This window comes from Artibeus jamaicensis, unplaced genomic scaffold (assembly GCF_021234435.1).
Source record: "Artibeus jamaicensis isolate MK-2021 breed Jamaican fruit bat unplaced genomic scaffold, CSHL_Jam_final contig_233, whole genome shotgun sequence".
Lineage (NCBI taxonomy): Eukaryota > Metazoa > Chordata > Mammalia > Chiroptera > Phyllostomidae > Artibeus > Artibeus jamaicensis.
Genome location: NW_026521486.1, coordinates 49,138,528 through 49,163,839, shown reverse-complemented (window position 1 = coordinate 49,163,839; position 25,312 = coordinate 49,138,528). Strand labels below are relative to the sequence as shown.

Here is a 25,312-nt window from a genome sequence, read left to right as displayed (position 1 = left end):
ACATTCTGTGGCCCTGAGTGACTTTCTAGTGAGTTACTTTTCTAGGTTTAAAAGTTATAATTTGTGTCCTGACCAGGTAGCTCAGTTGTGGGTTTGACCTCTGGTCAGGGCACACACAAGAATCAACCAATGAATGCATAAATAAGTAAAACCACAAATCAATCTCTCTCTCTCTTTCTCTCTCTCAAGTCAATAAATAAAAATTTAAAAGTATATAATTTGTAACTTTAATTAGAGATCTACTTTAAGATTTTATTTATTTATTTTTAGAGAGAGGGTAAGGGAGGGAGAGAAACATCGATCAGTTGCCTCCCATACGCACTCCAACTGGGGGCTGAACCCGCAGCCCAGGCAAGGGCCCTGACCAGGAACTGAATAGGCAACCTTTCACTTTGTGGAACAATGCCCAACCAGAGCCACACTGCCCAAGCAGAGCCCAACCAGCTGAGCCACACTCGGTCAGGGCTAGAGAGCTACTTTAGATCAAGAGATAGAACTGTAGTTATTTACGGGATCACAAAATACTTCAGTCAAAAAATCTGTACCATTCACTTTCTCCTTAAAAAAGAAAAGCGTGGTCTCTGCCCTCAGTAGGATTCCAATCCAGTAGAGGGACACACAACAATTTGATAAGCAGTGTACTGGAAGTGTAACCAAGTGCCTTGGGTGCAGAGAAAGGACTACTCGGACTTAGGTAGCACAGGTAGGACAGACTTCACAGAGTTGCTTAGTTTACACCATGTCTTGAAGAAACAGGCATAAAACAGAAGGATAAAGTGGTAATCCAGGTAAGGGGAACTCATTGACAATATCGTGGGCCTCACAGCAGTTTGCTTTTCCTGGAGGATAAAGATAAGGAAAAGAATATACCCAGAGAGGGGAGGTAGGGGCCAGGTCTAGAACTGGTCTTCTGTGACATACTAAGCACTTCAGATTTAATTCAAGGAGTGATCGGGAATCCTTAAAGAATTTTAAACAAGAGAGTAATGTAGATGTATACTTGGGGGTAATTATGTATTTTGCACGACTTGGGAGGATGCCAGCATCACAGAGACTTGACTGGACGGTGGAAGGACCGTTTAGGATGGTAATTCAGTGGTCCGCCCAGGGCAGCAACAGCAGGGGTAAGGCAGATGGAGAAGGGGAACAGCAGATACCGCCATCCGGACCTGGCACTTTGGAGACGCGTGTCATTATTGTCTGGGATGTGAAGAGTCCCCTCAATGACTATTTAAATTACAAGGCTTTCTGGTGAAGCTGGTTAGGCGGTGATTACTGACAGGGAGCATAACCTAAACATAGTTAACTTATTTTTCCCTGGGTGCCTGTGAATAGGTAGTGCTTAATATTTATAATACTAAAAACACCTTCTGTGGAATATAGAAACTAATATAAAGTCTAATCTCTTCTGGATTTTATTTATAAAGGAGATTTGCAGTCATCTTTTTTGAACATTGCATCAAGATTTCCCATCTTCTATGCAAAATTTATTGCCGGGTTTTGTTTTCCAGATTCTTCGGGCCCAAAGCCGAAGTGCAGGTGGAAGGAAGATCTCTGAAAACAACTATTCTCTGGATGATTTGGAAATAGGGCCAAGTAAGCAGACAGTTCTAAGTGCATGACATTCTCTGGGAAGTACTCATCAGTAAACAGCCAATGCTTTGAAGGAAGAGTGGCACAAATTAAAAGGAAGTCTATCTGTTATATACAAGCCATTCCCAAACCACACTGCTCTCCACAAATAGCTTCTCTGTATTTTTAATCCATCCTCATCAGTGGTAGCCTGTGGTAGACAAATGGTACCTCTGCAGGATTCCAAGAGAAGCACTACGGGCAGTTTTGGCTCCGTGGTCACCTGAGGCATGAGGGCTCCCATCGATGGGCAGTATCCTCCATCAAGATTGGCTATCCTGTACTACCGATGGTAACAAAACATTTTGAGGGTGGAATTATTATGTTTTGAAGGGTATACTAGGTACTGTACAAAAGAAAAAAATGAATTAATAAACATAAAACCATCAGCCTCCTAGTAATCAAAGAAATGCAAATAAAATTACATCGAGATCTAATTTTTTTTCTTATGTTAAATAAGCCAAAAATTTTAAATATACAACACTCAATTATGGTAAAGGTTCTCCCTATAATGTTGGGGAAGTGAGTGAATATTACATACAGTTGACAGTTATATTCCTGCTTTCCTTCTCTGTACTCAATCGAAGAAATTGATTCCATTAAATTACAGTCCCCCCAAATTGGGAATCTGACACCACTGAAAGCACATTTTATTTTCTAATAAAGCTTTTTTTTTTTTTTTCATGCTTCCAGGTCAAGTGTCAACTCCTGCATTCAGCTTGGAGAAAAGTGAGACTAGACGAAATCTGGAGATCCCACGCCTGTCAGAAACCTCCATAAAGGATCGAATGGCCAAGTACCAGGCAGCTGTGTCCAAACAAAGCAGTTCTACCAACTATACAGTATGTGTTATGTATCATTCATTCATTCACTCATTCATCCAGCAGTGGTCACTGAGAGCAGAAACTAGAAATGTTGTCAGACCCTGACTTGTGAGCCCTGGCTCCTTCCCTTGTCTCCCCACCCTTCATTCTCTTTTCACAGAAATCCTGCCTTAGTTTTATTCTCCATCCTTCCCACGTTCTAATCCTTTCTTCGAGTTCCTAGGTCTCATTCCCACCCCACCTGTTTTTTTGTGATGTTACCATCTAGTAATATCACTGAGAGTTTTCCTGTCTCTTCTACTTAATCTTGGTTTCTTTGTTAAAGAAGTAGTATTTTATTAATTTTAACAGAAACATTTATTTTTGTTTTTGAGGGAAGAAAGGGCAGATAGTGGAGAGAAATATCAAATATATTCAGCATTAATATGGGGTGGGTTTTTATATTTTTTATTCATACATAATTCATATGACAAAATCACCATTTTAAAGTATAAAATTCAGTACTTTTTAGTATATTCACAAGGTTGTGCAACCATCACCACTAATTCCAAAACATTTTCATCATCCCAAAAAGAAATCAGGTGCCTGCACACTCACTCCCAGTCCCCCTGGCCACCACTGATCTACTTTCTATCTTTATGGACTTGCCTCTTTCCGACATTTCTTACAAATGAAATTCTACAATATATGGCCATTTAATCTTCACTACTTGTTATGGGATGATTTTCTTAAAAAAAAAAGTGGGTGAGAAAAGGGGAGAGAAATGAGAAGATGACGTGCTGAGTAAGAACATAATATTTGGTATTCTAAATAGAATGGAGGGTCTTTTCATTTTATACTTATCTAGGCTTAACTGGCAGGGTGACACTATGGAACTTCTTAGCTGAAGTTATCTTTTAAATGCCCTTTGTTTGTATGTGCCCACATGTATATGCACATGTACATATATCTATATATGTATCTTTCAAATATTTGTTCCTTGTGAGATTGCAAATTACAGACTATTAACTAATCTCTTGATGTCTTTGTTAACAAAGTTGGAGGACTCGAATTGAATTGTGTTGTTCCCAGGCAGACTGAAACCGGTGCCTGTAGGAAATCATAAAGCGTGTTGCAGGAGTTGAGCCTTCTATTTCCCACATGATTAAGTATGCATTCTAGTAGTATTTATTGGTGGCCAAAGTCTCTGAGCAATGAATAATTTCATCGTGATTTTTCAGTGTAATGTTCAGAAGAGATGTGTGTAAATCAATGTTGAGTATGAAAAGTGAGCAAACCTAGACTTCCCTTAGAGGGCAGGACAGGAGATAGAGCAAACAGGTGATCGTGCAGCTTTATTCCCTCTTGTTCCAGGATTTTGCTGCTTCTCAGTGCCCTCCTGCTATAAACATTCCGGCCAGGTGACTCCTTAAGTGGAAAAACCTGTTCAGTGACTTTTTTTTTTAACTCTTAATAGTTTCTGCCTTGCATTTCTCCATCTCTGAAAATTTTAAGAGTTGAAATACTGTAGGAATTCTTGTAAAAAGTAAATTTTATCTCATCTCAAAAGAATTTCTCGGGCCGCTTCACAGAGGTAGGTTGTAACAAGGGACAGGCTCCATGGCAGGGGCTCTGGCGGCTGGGCTTTGAGCTGGGGTCCCGAACGAGTGGTTGGCCTGTTGCACTCTTATCTTCCGCAGTGCTGGCTGCCAGCTCCTTCCCGCAGATGCACCTCCAGAATGTGGGCCTTAATCTGGAATTCCACACATGAGTAAATCAGTCACACTCACACCCCCTTCATTGGCCTAGTGGCCATAAATTGTTTTCTCCCATGCCTAAAGAATCACAGGGAACAGAAAGGGACTAGATTACTAGCAGATTCATGATAGGAAATGTTCATATTCACCTACCTCTATATTGATTTTGGGTCTAATAGATAAAGTTAATTTTAATATTTTGCCCCAAGTGGTCTTTGCAAGAAAAAAAAAACTGTGCTTATTCTTATGACAGTATTAATGCCTGCTTTTTATGTTGAGGCTCTGTTATGAGAAGTAGAATAAGGTAGGTCTTTAGTACCATGTGTGAATTTTATGCAAAAAATATGTTTTTGAAGTCTCATTTAAGAAGGTTTTATGGTATCATTTTTATAATTTGCTTTCATATGTGTACATCATCCGTCTCTCTTTCCAGGCCGAGCATATATGTGTATATGGTCAGTATATTTTCTTGATTATTGGCACTTGGCACCTCCTTTCCCTGCTCCAGAATGGTCTTTTCTGATAAAACTCACCAGCTTTGCATTCCCACAAGCTCTGCTGCTAGAAGAGTGAATCACAAGAACATTGTACGCGGGGGGTGGTCTGTGTGTGTGCCTGTGTTGATGTGGCTGTATTCTAATGAGCATCGGTTTTACCTAGTGTACAGATATTTAACTCTGAGGTGTGTGTCCACAAAGCTGCTTTTGTCATTTCACAAGTCCAACAGGTTTTGCTTGTGAGAATTAGGGGGTTGATTTGACCTCCGGCCTCTTAAAAGAATTTTTTTGTTCACATTCCAAGTTTACTTAATTGTGCAATGAAGAGAATAGGATAGTGAGAATTTATTTTACTTTATTTTTGAGACTTTTTAAAAAGTTCACAGGCTATTTTTGTTTTTTCAGAATGAACTGAGAGCCAATGGCAGTGAAATCAAAATTCATAAGTTGGAGCAAAAGGAGAATGTACCCCCGGGTCCTGAGGTCTGTGTCTCCCATCAAGATGGAGAAAAGGTGGGTTGGAAAGTCTGATGTCCAGTTGCCAAGGAACCATGTGTTCTAAATTAGATGCTCAAAATTAGAAACCACTCTGACTCTGGGCTTCAGAGTGTCTGGGAATTTGGTGACAGCTGCCAGGACAGATTGTTGTTTTTGCAGGTCACATAATTTCGGGTGGGAAGCTCTGCAACTTATAGCTGACCAAATAATGAACCCTCAGTGGAAAATTCTTTTGCTCAGCAGATGCTCAGAGAGCAGAGAGCTAAAATTATTTTTTAAAATCTGTTTTGATTATAAATATTATCTTCAAAGTATTTGTATATTATTAACTCATTTTGTGCAAGAACATTTTATTCTTTTACTCAAAGTATTTTGAAAGCTAAACACTATACTAAGCACAAAAAATGCTAAGCTTAAAAACTACATATGAACATACTGTTCCATGTGGTCTTTATCTGCAAGGAAGCTAACAGTCGAGGGGAGAGGAGTAACAGGTTGGCAGTCATAAAACAGTGTGATCAGCTGTGAGAGGACAATGCAGGGCCATGGAATCTGAGGCTAAGGACACTTACCCCAACTTTCTCAAGAAGGTGATTTCCTGAAGAGTCAAAGTAGGCCAAGTGAATAAGAAGTTGAAGTAAAGAAAGAGGAGGATATTCCAGGAAGGCATAACAGAGGAGTGGAAATTGGAGATCTAAACCAAGATGACTTGGCTAGAGAAGGAGGTCTGTACAGGCAATGGTGAGAGACAGGTGGAGGGAGAAAGCCAGGGTGGGTCTTAAAAAGCTTTGTATGCCACCCTTAAGAATTTGGAGGAAGTCCTGCAGTGGTAGAAAGTCAGGGGGAGGTTATAAGCAAATTAGATTTGTATTTTATGCATTTAACATTAGATGAATGGCTTTGTTGGATTAAGCAACAATGTGTACGGCAGGTGAATTTATCGTTTTCTCTGCCGATCCATTACCCAAACTCTTCAGTCTTTTGGTCAATGTAATAATTAAATGTTAAGTTAGATGAGGAGGAAGAGCTTCAAATCTATGACAGTGATTAATGTTAGGAGAAAAAACATTGTTTCTGTTATACATATGGACCCCCTTGAGGCCATTCTTCCAAGAGGTGAAGAGATCATTAAAACTAGTCAACAGCAGTAGTTCTCAAACGTATTTCACTATGACAGACTTTTGAAGGTTTGCTGTATTGACAGAATACTGGCAGGAAGCCACGAGACATGCTGCACACTTGGTCAGACCGCAGTGGGCATGCGGGAAAATGGTCTCGGATGGCTACGTGGTATGAATCACAGACTAGAACAGGAAAAAAATTTAGAAGAATTAAATCACTTTGCTTTACAAAAACATTACAAATCTCTGTTGAAATAATAAGACAAAACACTTGGCAGTAATTTGTTTCATAATCATAAAGCAATCAAATAAATCACATGCATCCCTGCAACAGTGAGCTCGGGCATTAGTCACATGGCTTGCACATCATGTAGCAAGTGAGTTCTCTCATTAGATTCCTGGGTTTCCCATTTTTTAAGTGGAAGGTTGTCTTAAGAATAAGTAAATATGTTTGGAGTTTTTCTTATATATTATAAAAAGGACATTTTAGCCCCAGTGGGTGTCGCTCAGTGGATTGAGCGCTGGCCTGCAAACTGAAGGATCACTGGTTTGAGTCCCAGTCAGGGCACATGTCTGGGTAGCAGGCCAGGTGCCCAGTGGGGGCATACGAGAGGCAACTGTGATGCTTCTGTCACACATCCATGTTTTTTTTTTCTTTCTCCCTTACTTCCTCTCTCTCTAAAAATAAACAAATAAAAGATTTCTTTAAAAAACATTTTAGGGAAAAATATTCCCGGCACTGAAATCCCCCAGTCTACCCTAGGTGCATAGTTTGAGAAATGGTCCTTTGGAAAATAATGCTCGCATTGCCCCTATCCCTATATCTAATTTCATGCTTTTTTTTTTTTTTAAGAGCAGTGTATTTTTTTTCAAAGACTTTATTTATTTATCTTTAGAGGGCAAGGAAAGGAGAGAGGGAGAGAAATATCAATGTATGGTTGCCTCTCGTGCGTCCCCTGCTGGGAACTGGCCTGCAACCCAGGCATGTGCCCTGACTGGGAATTGAACCTCGACCCTTTGATTCGCAGGCCTGTGCTCAATCCACTGAGCTATGCCAGCCAGGGCCTAATTTCATGCTTTCTTGATTGGGTTCATGATTTGAAACTGGAACCCTGAGCTGAACTGGAGGATGGGAACATTTTAATTATAGCCTAAAAGAGGATCAGTGCAACTGAATCATGAATTGGGGAGTGGCTGGGGAACAAAGGTGTTAAAGACGGGGCATCATCTTCAAGCACACACTGCAGGTTCATAAACACTTGGCTGCCTTAAAATTTGTAACATTTTTCAGAGCCTCAGTTTTTCTTTTAGTTATTTGCCTGGTATTTGTTTATCAACACCTAAGGACTATTTGAACTTTGGTTTGTTGCAAAAAGACACTGATGCTAGGGTGAACTTGCCTTAAATGGAATAGTTTGTAAAGGAATTGTTCGTCCCTTTCTCCTCTTGTGAATGAATTTGTACTTCCCTTTCATGAAATGTTTGAGCAAAATCTCACGTGCTCTCTCCTGGCTGTGCCTACAGTGAAGTCATCTGGTTGGACATGTGCGATGATGTCAGATTGGCATTAACTTTACCCTTTAGGTTCAAGATAGTCAAGTTAGAGATGAGAGAACACCCTGGGGTGGATGCACCTACTAATTAGCAAGAATTAAAGAGCTGTTCATGGCTATGCACAGCTGTCAGGAAATTTATTTCATATCATTAAATGAAATGATGCATGTAAGGTGATCATTTTGGTGATTAATAGTAAATATTGGATGTCATTATACGAGTTCATTTTATACCATATCAGAGTTCCTGTAATGAAAAAAGAGTGGTGTGAAAAATAACTATGCTGAAATTCAGGTGCAGTCAGGCAACACCTTAATCTCCAATATTCCATCGCAGATGTGTTCAGTGCATTACACAGCCTGATACAAACTCTCAGCAACACTCATAGAACCCCTGACGTTGAAGTAAGTTATTACATGAAGAGTGCAAATCCGGTCACCTGTTGACCGCTCACTTTTCTGTGGAGGAAGATCCCAGGAAGGCCTAGGGGCCGGTAGAAAGGAGAGAGAAAGCTAGTAGAAAGTTCTCCTATTTAAATTTGATGGCTTCTGGGGGAAATAGACACCGATACACTGAGATCTGCTGTCTTAATGCTGCCATGTTGAGGCTGAGATTAAATGGGAACTTAACCTTGAAGGTAATGACAGAGGTTGGTTTTAGATAAACGTGTTTGACAGCTATAAGGAAGTCTTCTATACCAGCAAGCTTGTTTCACCAGAATGTATTTGGTTGGGAAATAAAGAGCTAGGAAAATTAAAGACTAAGAATACTTTCTATATGTAAAGACTTAATTTTGCCTTGGAGTGAGTTATGGTTACATGAGTTATGGTTTGTGGTGAGAGCTTTGTGCTCCCTGATAGAGGGTTTTGTTTGCACCCCCCTTTTTATGACAATCAAAAAAATATGGTTTGGAAGTTCTTTTGTGAAGGGAGATGATGCACAATTTTGGCAGCGGAGTGCAGTCTGTTTCTGGCCTTACTCTGTAATTGAGAGGCATGTTAATATCCTCATAAAAGACATTTTGCTGCCTCTTGTTTAAATGCTCAGCTGTTCTGGGGCCCGTTATTTCCCCCAGGCAGCCAGTGACTGACTGGAGTCAGCAGGTTTCTATGGCATTAACAGCAGTTTGCTCATTTATTTTTAATGTGATTCTTAATTCCACCCCCCTTTTTTTTGTAGGTTTCTGCAACAGAGAATAGCCTGGCAGCCCGTTCCTCCCTTACTGAAGCTGACTTCAGTAAGCATTTGCTCTTAGATCTAGAGGGTGAAGCTTTTGTTCTCTATCTCATATTTGGTTGTCAGGGGGGTGTCTCTCCATTGCTGCACGTGTTGAGAAAGTAATATTAAGTTCAGCTCACCAGATCTTTCACTTGGTTTTAAGGACGGATGCTTGAATACCCTTCATACATTTCATGGCTCAGGGAGAAGTTAAATTCAATTATATATGATTAACTTGGGGCAAACTGAATACTACTGATACTCTCTCATTGAACTTATCCTGCTTTTCGTACCAAATCTTTTCGGGTTTAGAGCTGTTAAAAATGAATTATGAAGTTTCATTTTAATAAAAGTTTGGCCAAGGAGTTCATTCATTTAAAGAAATAAAGAATTGGTATTTGAGTATCCTGTTAAAACTATCTTTCCCCACTTATCTAAATGTGTTATCATAATCCACCCTCAAGCCAGATTCTAGAGATTTCCTTGTTGGTGTTGAATTTGACCACCTTTTCATGTATTTTGGAGTCATTTTGAGCCTCACTTCTCCCAAAAATAAAAACCTTTGTTTTTTTCCCTTTACTATATATCCTTTTGGATTTTGATTTTCAGTGTTTTATATATGTAATTTTTATATATGTATTTGGATTGCTACCTTCTCCCCGGTTACTTTATTAGATGCTGAAAACTCAGCAACTAAAGTAGAAGTGCCAACTAAACAAATCTCTAACAAGCCCTACCTTAAAATTTCGAAGAGAAACTCTTGCTGCTCCAATCCAGGAACATTCCTTTGCAATCATTTTGCTTGGACTAGAAATTTTTCTGAGCTTTGACCAGGTTTGCAAAACTTTTTTTTAAAAAAAATGAGCTGTAATCTTTTAGTACTTTGTTGACTTAACTCTAGATTATAAGGAATTCTTTTATTTTCCTTGGCAGCTGTGTAAATGACTTTTCTGTGCCTTCTGAGTTTTCCACATGATGAATGTATTGGCAGGAAATGAACTTATGAGGCAAAATGTCAGTGATTATGAAGAAAGAAACTTCATGGAGCCTTTTTCCATAATCTTTATTCGTGGATATCTGCAATAGGACTGACCAAAACGACAGTGTCAAATTCTTCTCTTTCTCTCCCTTCCTCCCTCCCCTTCCCCCTTTCTCCCTCCCCTTTTCTCCCTCCCTCTCTCCCTCTTTCATATATGCGCTCTAACATTTCTGCTCTCAAGCACCCCAGAAGGAGTTACTGGGAATACTAATTACCAAAAAGTCATCAAAGTCTATAAACAGCCTTTAGAAATGACAAAAACTACAGGGCAGAAAGTTCCTTATAGAGAGTGGTTTGGATTCCCGCTGTTCGTGGAAAGGCTGAGAAAGCCTCCTGGCAGAAAACCTGGTTTATGAGAGAACCTAGGAGCATAGCTTTTAGCTTTAGAATATTTCTCAGTGGAAAAGCAGTGTTCTTCTTGGTGTTGAAATGACCTGTTATCATTGAAGGTGTCTAAACTTTGCTTTGGGGAGGAAACTTTTCTGATATTCTCCATGAGGTACTAAAAAAATGTCTTCCTTTTGTAACTCAAGCAGGTAACTCCCAGGTTAAGAGTGAGATCCAGCAGCCTGTCCATCCCAAGCCACTGAGTCCAGAGGCCAGAGCCCCCAGCCTTTCTGAAAGTTCTCCTCCCAAAGCAGTGAAGGTATGGTGGCAATTTCTCTCCGAGCCTTTAGACATTAGTTTACTTAGTAGAGCTTACTGCACCTTCTATCATGTTCCTTATAACCTGTTTTTGCTTTCCCGGGGATGAAAATACCAAACAAGGACGCACTGAAGGCCAGTTACTTTTCCTGGAAGTCTCTCTGCTTCTGCTCAGATGTTTGGTCCAGGAGGCAGGGAAGCTGTCTCTCTAATAGCATGCAGTTTGAAATCTGGAGAACTCATGAAAGTTTTAAGAAAACCTAAAGTTAAAGAAAATAACATGATTTTTTTTAAAGTCCAAGTTCATAAATCTGTGAATGGGTAAAAGATCACAAAATGGGAACCATGAGAAATCCATTAAGCTAAAATCAGCCCCTTGGACAGGAGCGTGCAATGTCGACTTCAAGAGAGAGAGGCTCCCGGTGTGAGGAGCACTGCCACCCCATGCTTAGTGGCCAGCGCATTGGAAGAAAGAATGTGACCTTCCGGTGAGGGCTGGCAGCCAGCCCATGTGCTGTAAAAATGGGCATTCAAGTAACACTTATGCTTTGCTATAATATTAGATATTAAGGAATGAACCAAATTTTTGTCGTCCCCCCCAAAAGATTTTAGTTGGCTAGTAGAATGGTTTCTTGTCATTCACCAATTTTTTAAAACCATTTTTTTCTTTCTATGAACAAATATATGTTCCCATAGAAATAAACAAAGGTAAAAAAAATCCAATACCTATTGTAGGCTGATTATTATTAAAACTGACTTCTTTTTTTTTTATCCTTACCCAGGGACATGTTATTGATTTTTAGAGAGGGGAAGGGAGGGAGAGTGAGAGGGAGAAAAACATGGATGTGAGGGAGAAACATTGACCAGTTGCCTCTCACACACGCCCCAACTGGGGGATGAGCCCACAACCTAGGCATGTGCCCTGAGTGAGCCGCACAGGCTAGGGCTAACTTGTTATAATTGAATGCTTTGCTAATATTGTGCTAACTTACTCTGTGGGATTAATAGCAAAACATACCCATATTTCTTTAATGTCTTGCTCCTCTGGTGTTCTCTTAAGTTTTGTTTCAAAACTTAACATTTGAGAGAAACTTAGCAGGCAGAATTAGTTTTCAGGTAGCTCATACTGCCCCGTCCTCATGCGCACATCTGCCCTGCATGCATCTCTCAGCTGCAGGCTTGTGTGGCTCCTATGAAAGTTCCAGTGCACAAACATGAAGAGAACGCAGGCCAGGAAAGGGGAGAATCCAAGATGTAAAGGGCGGATTAAAATGGGGGCAGGGGTAAAGAAGGTAAACATGAACATTTTTCTGTTGTTTTTAAAAGATTTTTAAATTTATTTTTGGAGAGAGGGGAAGGAAGAGAGAAAGAGAGGGAGAGAAACATGGATCATTCCCCAACTGGGGACCTAACCCACAAATGAGGCATGTGCCCTGACTGGGAATTGAACTGGCCACCTTTTGGTCTGTGGAGTGATGCCGAACCCACTCACTGAGCTACGTCCGTCACTCAGAGCTAAACATGACCATTTTAAAGGAAGCAGAGATTCTGAATGGAAGGGCAGATAAAGTACTTCTCAGATAAGATCAAATTCAAGAAGTTCATCATCACCAAGCCCTTATTATATGAAATGTTAAAGGGACTTACCAAAGAAAAAGAAGATAAAAAAGATGAACAGTGAAAGGACAGCAAACTCACAGTTATTAACAACCACATCTAAAACAAAAGCAAACTAAGAGGACAGCTAGATTAGGAGCAGAAGCATAGAAATGAAGATCATATGGAGGGTTAGCAACAGGGGAGTGGGAGAAGGAGAAGGGGGGAGAAGGTATAGAAAATAAGTAGCATAGATGGTAGGTAGAAAATAGATGGGGGGAGGGCAAGAATAGTATGGGAAATATAGAATCTAAAGAACTTGAGACACGTGGTCATAAACTAAAGGGGGGAATGGTAGGGGAGGGGGTATGCAGGGTGGAGGGGAATGAAGGGGGGAAATAGAACAACTGTAATGGCATAATTAATAAAGTATATTTTTTTAAAAAGGAAGCCCTGGCTCGTGTAGCTCAGTGGATTGAGCGCAGGCCTGCGGACCAGACATTCGAGGTTCGATTCCCAGTCAGGGCACATGCCTGGGTTGCAGGCCAGTTCCCTGCAGGCCAGTTCCCAGCAGGGGACGCATGAAAAGCAACCATACATTGATGTTTCTCTCTCTCTCTCCTTCTCTTCCCCTCTAAAGATAAATAAATAAAATCTTTAAAATAAAATAAAATAAAAATCTTAAAAAAAAGGGAGCAGAGATTCATGAGGAGAGTAAGGTTTATTGAAAAGGGTAAAAATACAGCAAGGGAAAGCAAGTATAGGGAGGGTTATAGTCATTGAATTTGCACATGTACTCAACATGACCCTCTTCTCTTCTGGCCTTAACGATCCACTCATGCTGTCATCAGCACTTTCTTTTCCAGTATTTGGAGTCCAACAAAGTAGCAAATGCCATGGGGTTAATTTCCTCTCCAACAGCAGCCCTGCCCAGATGTTAGTCCTTGGGTTATAGTTCTGGATCAAGGACAGCTAGCAAATCTGACTTGGCCATGGATTCTGTATGACTGAGGGACTAGGGAAATTCCATGGCTAATCTAAGAACTGAAATCTGTTTTGGAGTATTTTTGAATTCTCAATCCAGTCTTAAATCCCTTCCTTAACGACTAGACCAGACCTCCTAGTCCTTGATTGTATCTTTAAGATCCATCCTGATTCAAACTCCAGGGTCTGAGCTGACCAGCACTGAGCGACAGACATCTCAGTTAGGTCTGCCTGGCATACCGCGCAGAGGAGATGGGGGTGGAGTGCCACGCGCACCTTCCCCAGACCCGGGCCTGCTTCTTTGGCCCTGGTTGCTCAGCAGTAGAGTGCAGACAGGCCTGCTTTCACCAGCCACACACGTCGTCTAGGACCGGATGAAACTGGCCTGCTGCCTGTGTTTGCCCATAGTTCAAAGCTCAAATGGTTATGGTGCACAAGCCTGGGGTGGGGCCCAATCACGTCTCCACTTTTGTTTAAGAGCAGTTTATTATCTCTTCCTCACATTGACCCTTTACATTCTGCAGGCAAGTATGTAGGTGTGTTAGTGTTTACAGGAAGACCTGCTGGTGTAACTGGTCTTGTGGCTATAGATCAGGCAGTCCACATTGTGTCTTCATTTTGGGAAGAATAAACTTGTTCACTCAGAATACATTTTTTGGGGTCCCACATACCCTGGAAAAACTCTCCCTTAGTGCTTTTGGCCATAATTGAAAATAGGACATCTAAGGTTGAGATTCAATTCATTTCAAATTTTAGTTTAAATTTTCTTAAAAAAATGATACTGGTCTTTAAAAGTAAGGATTTTATATATTTTGAACACTAACCAAATAGCTCAGTTGATGAGACTTGGTGCTGATGAAGTAGAAGTTGCAGGTTCGACGTAAAACCTGTGAATAACATCCAAAAAGGGAGTTATTCCGGGTGCAGAACCCAGTGGTCCCTGTGAAAGGATCAGAACATTTTGACTCAAGAGACCCAGAAGTCTCTTAGGCTTTGTGTTCTCCCATTGAAAGAAGTCACTCCCTAAATGTTCCCAGAGGGGAAGATAAGGGAGGAGATACAAGGAGAAGTAGCTGGCCCTGGAAACACCCGCCGTACCCCCTGTGTCCAGGGTGGCCCTGTCCCAGGCTTCCTTGGCTGGTCCTGCTGGCAAATGTGGAGAGAAAACATGGGAGACTGCACAAGAGGGCCCCTCCGTGCCCTGCCAGCTGTCCCTTCCTCTGCAGGCAGGATAGGAGGTATTATGCTCTTTTGCAAAGTAATCAGAATTATGCTAGAAAGGCATCCAGAATCTCTTCTCACTATCTACATTATTCCTGCTTTCTCAGAGCACTAACCTTTCCTGTACATGGATAGCAGTCTGTTTAAGATGCGAATATCCCCAAAATGCTTTCAGAAAGTTTTGCAGAAGGCTAGGGGAAGGGTTAAGGCTGTACAGAATTGGCCCAATCATTTACTGTGTGACGAAGAATTTTAATTTAATTACCTAGGTATTTTGCACAAATTGGAAGGAGGGAATGGCAGGCATTTTGTGATGTTCTGAATTTCCTTCTGATTAAAGGCTAGTTAACTTCACTGCCTGTTGCCAGCTGCTGCCTCTCATACCACACACATATATACATACCCCAATTGGAGCCTTCATTAGACTAAAAAATATACTTAAGAGAGGAGAATGAAAAAGTGGAGATGAAGTCATACAAATTTGTTGGAAAGACAGTTTTAAGGAGATGCTGCTTAGCAGAGGCCCTGCACGACCCCCCAGCTGGGAAAGACACAACAGCGTTTATGAACATCAATTATGCATAAATTACCTCATTCATTCCTAAGTATCCCATAGATATTATCTACATATTTTAATTTGAAACAAAGACTTTAGTTTGTTCCAAGTGCTATAGTGAGATCATTTTCATTTGGATTAGCATTTGCTCTGTTCTCCCAAAGAGTTTCCTTTAGTTATGGAAGTTTAACATTCCAGGGAAATTTAGAAAATGCTCTGTTAGTTTGTGAGTCGGTAGTTCTGAGTTTTAATGTACTGACTGTGAGAACTTTGATAAGGCATCTGACATCCTGGCGTGTTAGTTTCGACATGTGAAAAAGGGAAGGAGGGAAGATGAGAAAACATCTTACATGCAGAAAAAAAATATTTTTAAAAAGGTCTAACATTCTAACATCGGCAGTGTTTGAAATGTGGCTGTGCCAGGTCCGAGCATACCGTGAAAGTGTGGGCAGGATGTATGCCAGGCCTACCGTAATGCTAGAGATTTGTGGGCATTGACTATGCTTCCTGTTGTCTGAATAGACATGGGGGCAATTACGGAAAAGTGGCTGAGAGCCCAGGACAGAGGAAATAAAGGGAAGGCACAGCCGTAGCCACTCTGACTTGGCATTATACCATGTTGGCACCCTCTTGTCTTCCCAAAACTATAAGGGCCTTTGGGCAGCTGCCTCATAAACCTTAAATAATATTTAAAAGGGGTTATGTAAAAAATGAATAGGACTAATGGGCATCTGGTAGGTGTGGCTAGTTAGAAGCTTGTGGTTAGTCAGATATTTGAGCAGCAGTCCATAGGCATACCTCAGGTATCTGGGTTTGGTTCCAGATGACTACAATAAAGTGAGTTGTAGTTTTTTGCTGATGGAGGGTCTTGGCTTTAATTTGTTTTACCAAAAAAAAAAAAAATTCCCAGCAAAGCCACCAAAACAGAGAGGAGGGGGGGACATCATCTGTGAAGTTCAATAAAGCAATGTGCATTAAAACAAGATATGCCTATATGATTTTGATATTAAAGAGGAAGAATAATTGTTTACTTGTGTGAGTAAAGGCTCCATTCAAGAAAGAGCCATTATGGGTCAGACGTGGGAGGTAGTAAGACACTAAACAACTGTTAATGAAACACTCCTTGTGTGGGTGAAGATTCATAAAAGCCCTCTCTCCTGAGCCGGGACATGTTGCAGCCTCAGGTAGATACGAGTGAGGCTGAATTTGCTGCAATTAGCAGAACTACTTGAAAAAGAGAGAAGACATGTCTTGTTCATGGATCTGAGTCTGTCACTGAATGACAGCTCAGTTGCAGTAAAGCGCTCCAGGGCGCACCAAATGCTGTGTATTCATTGAAGGTTCCTGTTTGTCTCTTCCAGCTTCTGCTTCCTGCTCCCGGTACCTAATTTCTGCTCCTGCCTTCCACTTTCCTCCTAATGTGAGCTCAACTTTCAGCTTTCTCTCAGGTTCTCCCTCTGTTCCCTGGGCCGCACCCCTCTCCCGAGCGTGCTGTCTGTGTGTGCACGGTGGAGGGCTGCTCTGTAACCCTCGATGCCCTTTACGGAGTAATGTCCGTTTCCTCTCAGACCGTGAAATTCGTCTCCTGCTCTGTCTTTACTGACTAGAATGAATGCTTATTTTGCTAAGCCAATTGTTAAAAAATACAGAATTCACCCTGCAGCTGAAAAAGATTCTCAGTCTGATAAATACGTTAGCCTATTCTGTGAATCATGACTTGTACAAGCCCTCTCCGGTGGCTTCGATTGTACTATTATATCCAGTTATTCTGCATTTTAATGTATCTTTTGCTTGCTAGACAAGGACCTCGTCCTTTTAGAGAAACCTAATAGAACTATTTAAGGACAACTCTACTTAAGTCCTTTCTTGTTAGAAGTGTTCATATAAGAAAGAAAGAATTCAGAGCTCCATATAATGCCTTAAGGACTTCCAACGGCAATCAATATAGTAGCATTTGATCACATTCAAATACCTCCCTTATGCTTGGTAAACTATGTTTAGCTTGTGGTCTTTGATTTTTTAGGTTTTTCCATTTTCGAACTGTACCCCTAGGAATGGAGGGGGGTGGTGTTATTGAGGAGCCATTTCTACTCAGTTCTGCTCCTTGTTTCTTAAATCCTTTGGTGCTATTTTGGAGTTTCCCACTAATTTTATTAAATTCCTTTTATTTAAAAAATTTTAAATTTATTTGCAGAGAGGGGGAAAGAGAAGGATAGAAACATAGATGTGAGAGCGAAACATCAGTTAGTTGCCTCCTCCACACCCCCAACCTGGGACCTAGCCTGCCGCCTAGGCACGTGCCCTGACCAGGAACCAAACTGGTGACCCTTTGGATCACAGGTCGGCATTCAGTCCACTGGGCCACATCGGCCAGGGCTAAATTCCTTTTTACAGACCTTTCCTTTTGCCTCCATTTTATGCCCATTTTCTGTTCTCATTTCCTGTCCAAATCTGCTTGAAAAACCATTCCTATTTTTTGCTTTACCTCCTAATGACTCATGTGACAAATGAACCAGCAGTGTGAATTTTTTATGAGTCTATTTTCAGGTTTTTTAAATCAAAATTCTATCTTGCCCATACCTGGTTTATTTTAGGATTACTTAACCATCCAGGTCCTTATTTGCATTATTTCCTACCACACTAGTCTTGGCAGCAAAGCAGCCAGCAACATACCTATGAGAGCTTCCTGGCCACCTTATCCTAAACCGCTTCTGCATTCACTGGTTGAGGTGTTCTGTTGGGGCAAGTCAAGAGTAATACAGGCCTAGGACTTGGTGCCCACCCCTAGTAGCCAGGTAACCATTATTATGTAAGAACTTACAGATTTGCAATTCTGGCTTTCATCAGTGCTAGAATGCTGAGTCTTTTATGTTCTTTAGGGCTGGGTTTACCAGCTGAACAGCTGTGCTCACCCCACCCTGTTCCACACTTTACAAGCAGTTCCTGATTCCCAGTCAGTTATGACTTCTCACTCCCTATTATGTTCATTTTGTTCTCCACTGTTTGTTTTTTTTTATAGGTGATAGAAACCACAATTTTATTGGGCTATGCTTTTTTTTTTCTGGAGTCCTAATAAAATAGTTTTGTCTCGTTTAAATTGTTCCATTTATGTGTCAGTTTTGACTTCTATTAAAAAGATTATGCCTAGTGAATTGAGCAAGTTAAGATTATAAACAGAGGGAACTAAAAGATACTTTATCAAAGTGTCTTCCTAATTCCCAAAGCCAAATACTCTTCCTCTCCTTGAAAATTTTCCCCTTCAGAATTTTTTCTCATAAAAATCTATCCTGTTTTTCTTTGGCACTTGAATGAAACAATCAAACTTCTTTTCCTTGTGTGTGATATTTTCCCCTAATTTCCTGTCTGTGGAAACATTTCGTGTATGTTGTGGCCTGAGCTTTTCTCCTCAATCCAGCTCTAGTCCTACCCACCATCACTTAGGGCATCCCTTGGGAATGGATGGAAAAGGAATTCAGAATAGCCTCTTGGCCTGAAAGAATCAGCCGATAGAATCATAGCAGACTTAGTGTTCCTGTGAGAATTGACAGACCAGGTTAGGTAACAAAGTAAATAGACCCTTAGATAACAAAATTCAGGGCCTATCTCAGCAGAATACTCACTCATCACTGCCTGTGCCAAGTTAAAGTTGTCCTTTTCCTTTTCCTAGAAGTTTCAGGCACCTGCAAGAGAGACCTGTGTGGAATGTCAGAAGACAGTCTACCCGATGGAGCGTCTCTTGGCCAACCAGCAAGTGTTTCACATCAGCTGCTTCCGTTGCTCCTATTGCAACAACAAACTTAGGTAAGCATGGTGGAAATGAGCCATCTTTCTGTGTAGTTGGACCTCTGGAGGGAGTCTTTGGCTTTTAGAACATTGGTACTAACAACTATTGTGCTGACAATGTACTATTAGTTGAAGTCCTCTAAAAAAGGTAAAGAGTACCGTTTAGCGACAAATATTTCACATCACATGATAGTGGTGTTTGGAACTCCTTGGTACATTGATATGTTAATTTACATGTTAAAACTGAAGTTTAAATAATAGAGTTGCAGGTAAAAGCCCCTGTGACCTCATTCAGTAGAATGTTTTCCTTAGTATCAGGGGATCATAAAGTGAAGAAATTTCAGGAGGATACTTGGCTGAGCCCTTCCTTCAGAGCATCCTGAACACTGTATAAATGGTAACAGTAGCAGTAAGAATAGACCCTGAAGAGCATGTATTTTTCTGTATGTTGCTTCATTTTCTTTCTGAGAAAATAATCAGTATTTCTATCATTTCTTCCAAGTAACTCAAAGTATGGGTTTAAATATAGTAAACTGGGGAAATATTCTATTTTAACTCATTTTACTTTTTTAAATTTTTTAAATTATTTATTTATTTATTTTAGAGAGGAGAAGGGAGAAAAAAAGGGAGAGAAACATCAATAGTGTGGTTGCCTCTTGCATGCCCCCTCCTGGAAACCTAGCCTGCAACCCAGGAATGTGCCCTTATCTGGGAATTGAACCAGCAACCTTTTGGTTTGCAGGCTGGCACTCAATCCACTAAGCCATACCAGCCAGGGCTCTATTAACTCATTTTAATTACAGAGTCTAGGGAAGGGAGTAATCAGGATGTTACTTCCTCCAGCTTTCCTTCCAGAGTAAACATCCCTTCTAAAATGCCCTTGATTGGTTCTTGATTGGTTCTTGATTGATTGATTGATTTTAGAGCAAGAGGGGAAGGGAGAGAAATATTTATTGTTCCACTTGTTTATGCATTCATTATTTGATTCTTATATGTGCCTGGACTGCGGATTGAAGCCATAACCTTGGAGTATCAGGATGATGCTTTAACCAATTGAGCTACCTGGTCAGGCCTGATTGGTTTTTTTTGTTTGTTTGTTTATTCATTTTTTGGTAGGTTTTTTGTCCCCACTGTATTTGTTTCCTCCAAAATACATTTTTCTGAATTTTTAAATTTTTATATTTCTGATGTGGAAATGTTGTTGTTTTTATATCCCCTTTAAGATTTGTTACCCTGTAAGAGACACCAAATCTCCTAACAGCCTGTCCAGCACTGACATTCAGGTTGACTTCCTGGGTGCTGCTTACCATTCTATTGAACTGTAGCTTACTTGTTTTCAGTCACTAGTATCTGTTGAGTGCCAGCTGTTTGCAGCACATTGTATCCATTCCTATGGAGGTATGCTTTTAAATTTTAACACACAAGGGAAACAAGGAGGAAGAAGATTCAACTTTTTACAAAGGAATATCATTATAAGTAGTTATAAGTTATACATACTTGGGAAAGATATGAGTGATCAAAGATAGGTGAGATTACCTAGGCAAGACCTCCTGGATGACGTTACATTTTTTAAACAGTTTTGACAAAGGGTAAGGAAATCATTTGAAAATGGGAGCATGAGCCCTGGCCGGGTGGCTCATTTAGTTGGAGCATTGTACCGGACCACAAAAGGTTGCAGGTGTGATCCCTAGGCGGGGCGCATGTGAGAGGCAACCAATCGATGTTTCTCTCTCCGTCTCCCTCTCTCTCCCACTGTCCCTCCCTTTGTCACTCTCTAAAATCCATAAATATATCCTCAGGTGAGGATTTAAAAAAAAAGAAAAGAAAATAGGAGCATGAATCAGGTAGAAGAATGACTTGTAAGGTTCAGGTGTGAAAGTGAGCCTGGTTTTTATAAGGATAATCAAACAATTGTCCTTAAAAAGGGTAGAGAATCTTAGGTGATTGACTACTTTTAAAGATATTTTTCAGACTTATCACCTTCCGAAAATACTGGAATTGCCAGATTTTGGCCTGCTGGTGTAAACAAAAGTACACAGATTTGTTAACTTTATGCTCTCTCTTCTTTTAACAACAGTCTAGGAACATATGCATCATTACATGGGAGAATCTATTGCAAGCCTCACTTCAATCAACTCTTTAAATCTAAAGGGAACTATGATGAAGGCTTTGGGCACAGACCACACAAGGATCTGTGGGCAAGCAAAAATGAAAATGAAGAGACACTGGAGAAACCAGCCCAGCTTCCAAATGCAGGGGAGATGCCTCAGAGCCCAGGGGTAGAAGATGCCCCCATTGCTAAGGTGGGTGTGCTGACTGCAAGTATGGAAGCCAAGGCCTCCTCTCGGCCAGAGAAAGAAGACAAACCTGCCGAAACTAAGAAGTTAAGGATCGCCTGGCCGCCCCCCACTGAACTTGGCAGTTCAGGAAGCACATTGGAGGAGGGGATCAAAGTATCCAAGCCCAAATGGCCTCCTGAGGATGAAATCAGCAAGCCTGAATCTCCAGAGGATGTAGATCTGGATCTGAAGAAACTAAGACGATCTTCCTCACTGAAGGAAAGAAGCCGCCCGTTCACTGTAGCAGCTTCATTTCGAACAACTTCCATGAAGAGCCCCAAAACTTTGTCCCCACCTTTCAGGAAGGGCTGGAGCATGTCAGAGCAGAGTGAGGAGTTTGTAGGAGGAATAGCAGCAGGAAAGAAACAAGTGGAAAATGCCAACACCTCTGAAAAGAATGGGAGTGTGGAAAAAACAACCTGGCAAAACAAGGAATCTAAAGGAGGGGAGGCAGGGAAGAGAAGAAGTAAGGAGGTTTATGGTTTTGAGACGGGCAGTGAGAATCTTGTAGAAAATGGTGCAAAGTTAGATGAAGATGATAGAAACCTTTTCAAACAGCAGTCTCCACTAGAACCCAAGTCTCCAAATTGGTCCAGCTTTGCAGACAACACCTCCGCTAAAGAATTCTCTACTCAGAATCAGAAGTCCCAGGATGTGGAATTCTGGGAGGAAGATGTAGTCAAAGAGCTGTCCGTAGAGGAGCAGATAAAGAGAAATCGGTACTATGATGAGGATGAGGATGAGGATGAGGAATGATAAATCGCAGTGGTGCTGGGCCTTACCTTTGTGCTAGTGTTAGTGAGCCACTGCCCTTTATCAGAGTGATGTATGTAAACAGTTATCTTAGCATGGACTGTAATTTATGTGGAAGTAATTTTGGGAAACAGTGCTTGCTTCAGAAAAAAATTCCCATACTGCAGCTTATCTCTAAATCCTAGAGATAACATTACCTAAATCCTCTATTTTAGGGGTGAAGGGAATATTCTAACTGATATAGACCAGATTCCACTGTATTCCCAAAAGGCAATATGAAATAGATGAGTATTATAGTAAATTGTTAAACTAAAAATTCAATCGTACAGAGGGATTTAGGGGCCTAAACATTATGACTGAATGCACTTTAGTATAAAGGGCACAGTTTGTATATTTTTAAATGAATACCAATTTAATTATTTAGTGATCATCGGTTAAGAGATCAAATATTTAGTCTTTTTTAAATTTAGGTTAATTTTCATATTCAAATATATGTGAGAAATTTATTGCTTTGCATTCTGCTCTAAACTACATCCTGAACCGGATTCTTGAGATATAACAAAACCATCTTTCTGAAGCACCTCTTAAGCACTTTTGGTGCTTAAAGAGAACCACTGTCTCCCAAATAAACTAGAGTATTTGCCAATGAGTTTCACTACACCCCATGTGATTACTTTTTTCTCTGGTGGTGTCTTGTCTCATAATTTGCTGAAAACTGCAATATTTTAAATAAGATCTTTTATATTGCTGTTTGCCATGTTGCATATTAGAGCAAAATAAGTTTAAAGAAGGAATAGTATAGGAAAAAATGCCTTAAACCACTTGAGCTCAGATCCCCCACCCCCTAAACCCTATATTTCACTTCTGATAATCCGTTTCCGGGACACTAGTTTTAAAATTCCTATCAACTCTTAAATGTATTGATTTTTATGGCAGACAGTATTCCTAGGGTGCAATTAAACCAATTATAGGCCTTTATTGGGGGAGGGGGACGCGGAATTCTAGTATTAAGGCTTTAGAACATTTGTTGTACATAATTGATATTCCAAGTTGTGTGTGGGGAAGAGGTGTTTTAAGCTATAGGCTTTTCTTTGTACTGCATTTTTAGAGATTTGGCTCTAGTATTTTTTAGAGTTGTAAAATATTCTGCTTTCTTACAATCTTGCATACTCTGAAACATTTTTATTCAATAAAGCTTTTAATTTACATTTGAACTTTTCAATGTTTCTTTTCCATTATTATTTCGACATTGTTACAATCTCTCAGGACCTACTTGAGCAGTTTGAGAAGAAAAAAGTATGATGTGGTTTAAGTGAAGTGCAATGAACATATCTCACCGCTTGGTGGTGGTGTTGGGATGGTTTGGGGGCTTTCATCCTTCCTAAAGGAAGACAATTTTTTCTTGAAAATTGCAAGCAACTTGGCAAGAGAATTAATGTATACATTCAATGTGAGCCGTTTGTGTTACCAATTCAAAATTCAATTATTTTTTTACTTGTCAATTGTATTCAACATTTAATAATTTACCTTACAATTATGCCTAATATGCCAAATGGAACTTCCAAATGCCTCTGCTGAAAATGGACTTGTTTTCCACCCTGAGCAGAGACTTAGTTGATTATTTGATTTCCTTGCCTGTACAGACAGCTGACCCAATTGTTAAAGCACTTTTTAAAAATGGGAATGTGGATTTTCTTGGAAATAGGCATGCATTTTGAGTTATCTGTTATGTTTTCCAGGGGTACTGTGTGTTTCAGGGTTTTGCCTGGTCTTCTAAGTGGATGGCAGGGTCCCACTTTCTGTTCTTGTCCCACCACAAGCTGGAGTCAGGTAGAAAGCCTTGTTCACTGAACAGTTATCCAGAAGCTCCTGCCGACCTTTGTAAAATATCCAGTCCTGGCTTGAGTTTAGCTACTTTCACTGTGTGACTCACTGCTACTGTAACCCAACCACATGGTACAATTCCTACTGATTTTATACAAAAAATTCTGAGTGCCAGCAGCTGGCATTTTTATGCATATCAGTCGAATATGTCACCATACATCAGGTAAATGGAAACTGAGATTATACTTAGAAGAACTTTTTCTGTATATTTCAGGGGCTAAAGTAGATATATTAGAGGTATACAAAGTAGAAACAAAGACTAGCTCCATAATCCATGTGAGAAAAGGATGTCATTTCAAGGGAATGACCAGATAACAATGAGCATTCTTGGGGGGGGGGGCCAAACAAAAAGTTTATTTTCTCAGCTCTACTTCATGAAGGCAACTTGTTTGGACTTGACATGTCAATGGTGGAAATAGGACGATGTGAATTTCTCACTGGTATAGCAGAAAAAGGGGCCATCTTGTAACCTGAGATGGTTAAGGAAACTTTTCCTGACTGCTACAGAGCCAGCTTAGTGCCATCATCTTGCCGGCGGGATCACTCCTGGCCAAAGTGAAAGCTGCATCGTTTGCTTTCATTACATATTTAATGAGCAAAAATATGTTTTGTAACAACGAAGAGGTTGAGAAATGGTACAAGTATGTTTTTCTAGGGATTCATCTTTAGACCAAGATCATTGTGTGCTGGTTCCTGCATACCAAGTTAGCTTGTTCTCTATTCCTTGGGACTCTGACTTGAACACCCTTGGCATTGGGGAGAGATTCCTTCTTTTAAAATGTATCTTAAATATCCAGTAGTTATCATTGAACTATTGCTGGGTTTGGAGAAAAAATGGTTTCAGGCAGTAGTTCTCAGACCAGCAGCAAAGTCATCACCTGCTGGGTCTGTAGAAATGAGACATGCAAATTCCTGGACCCTACCCTGAACCTCCTGAATCAAGCTCTTTGGGTGGGGCTCAGGAAACTTTTAACAAACTCTCCATGTGGAATGGAATAAGCTAATGCCTGAGCTGGGGCACACTAAAGCTTGAGAACCACTGAACTAAAGAAAACCTAGTTAGTCTACTCCTTAGAATGACTGCTTTTTTGTTGTTTTGTTGTTGCTATTTCCCTTCTTGCTCTCTCTTTGAAACCTTTTCACTTCTGGGTAAGCGTGCCATACTGGTTATAGAGTTACTTTACCTGTCCTTAGACAAGAGGTAGAGATTTAGATTTTTAAACCGTTCTTAAGACCACTCTATGTAGCCTCTGGTGGTGGAGGCAGGCCCAGCTGAGAAGGCCATGTAAACTCTAGTGAGAGGGGAGTTGAAAGTAGAAATGGGTAGGGCTTGACTGGGAGCAGGACCAGCTTTGAGTCGGCTGAGCTGAGAGAAAGGAACGTCCCCATTAGGGAGCTGCGCTTGAAATAAGGGGTGTGGCGGTAGCTGGAC

The 25,312-nt window shown here is 40.5% G+C and overlaps 1 protein-coding gene across 2 annotated transcripts in view; it reads left to right on the top strand.

Annotated features, from left to right (window-relative positions):
* LIMA1 (LIM domain and actin binding 1) overlaps positions 1 to 23,204 on the top strand; it is a 79,727-nt gene extending 56,523 nt beyond the window's left edge. Inside the window, exons 5-11 of one of the 2 annotated variants that reach the window (XM_037136606.2) lie at positions 1,512 to 1,596; positions 2,326 to 2,474; positions 5,095 to 5,202; positions 9,042 to 9,099; positions 10,656 to 10,765; positions 18,789 to 18,922; positions 20,982 to 23,204. In XM_037136606.2, coding sequence (XP_036992501.2) covers positions 1,512 to 1,596; positions 2,326 to 2,474; positions 5,095 to 5,202; positions 9,042 to 9,099; positions 10,656 to 10,765; positions 18,789 to 18,922; positions 20,982 to 21,999 — 1,662 coding nt within the window. In that variant the 3' untranslated portion in view covers positions 22,000 to 23,204. Of the gene's footprint in view, positions 1 to 1,511; positions 1,597 to 2,325; positions 2,475 to 5,094; positions 5,203 to 9,041; positions 9,100 to 10,652; positions 10,766 to 18,788; positions 18,923 to 20,981 lie in introns of both variants that reach the window. The other variant, XM_037136597.2, reaches the window with a different exon arrangement.
* Positions 23,205 to 25,312: the final 2,108 nt, after the last annotated feature.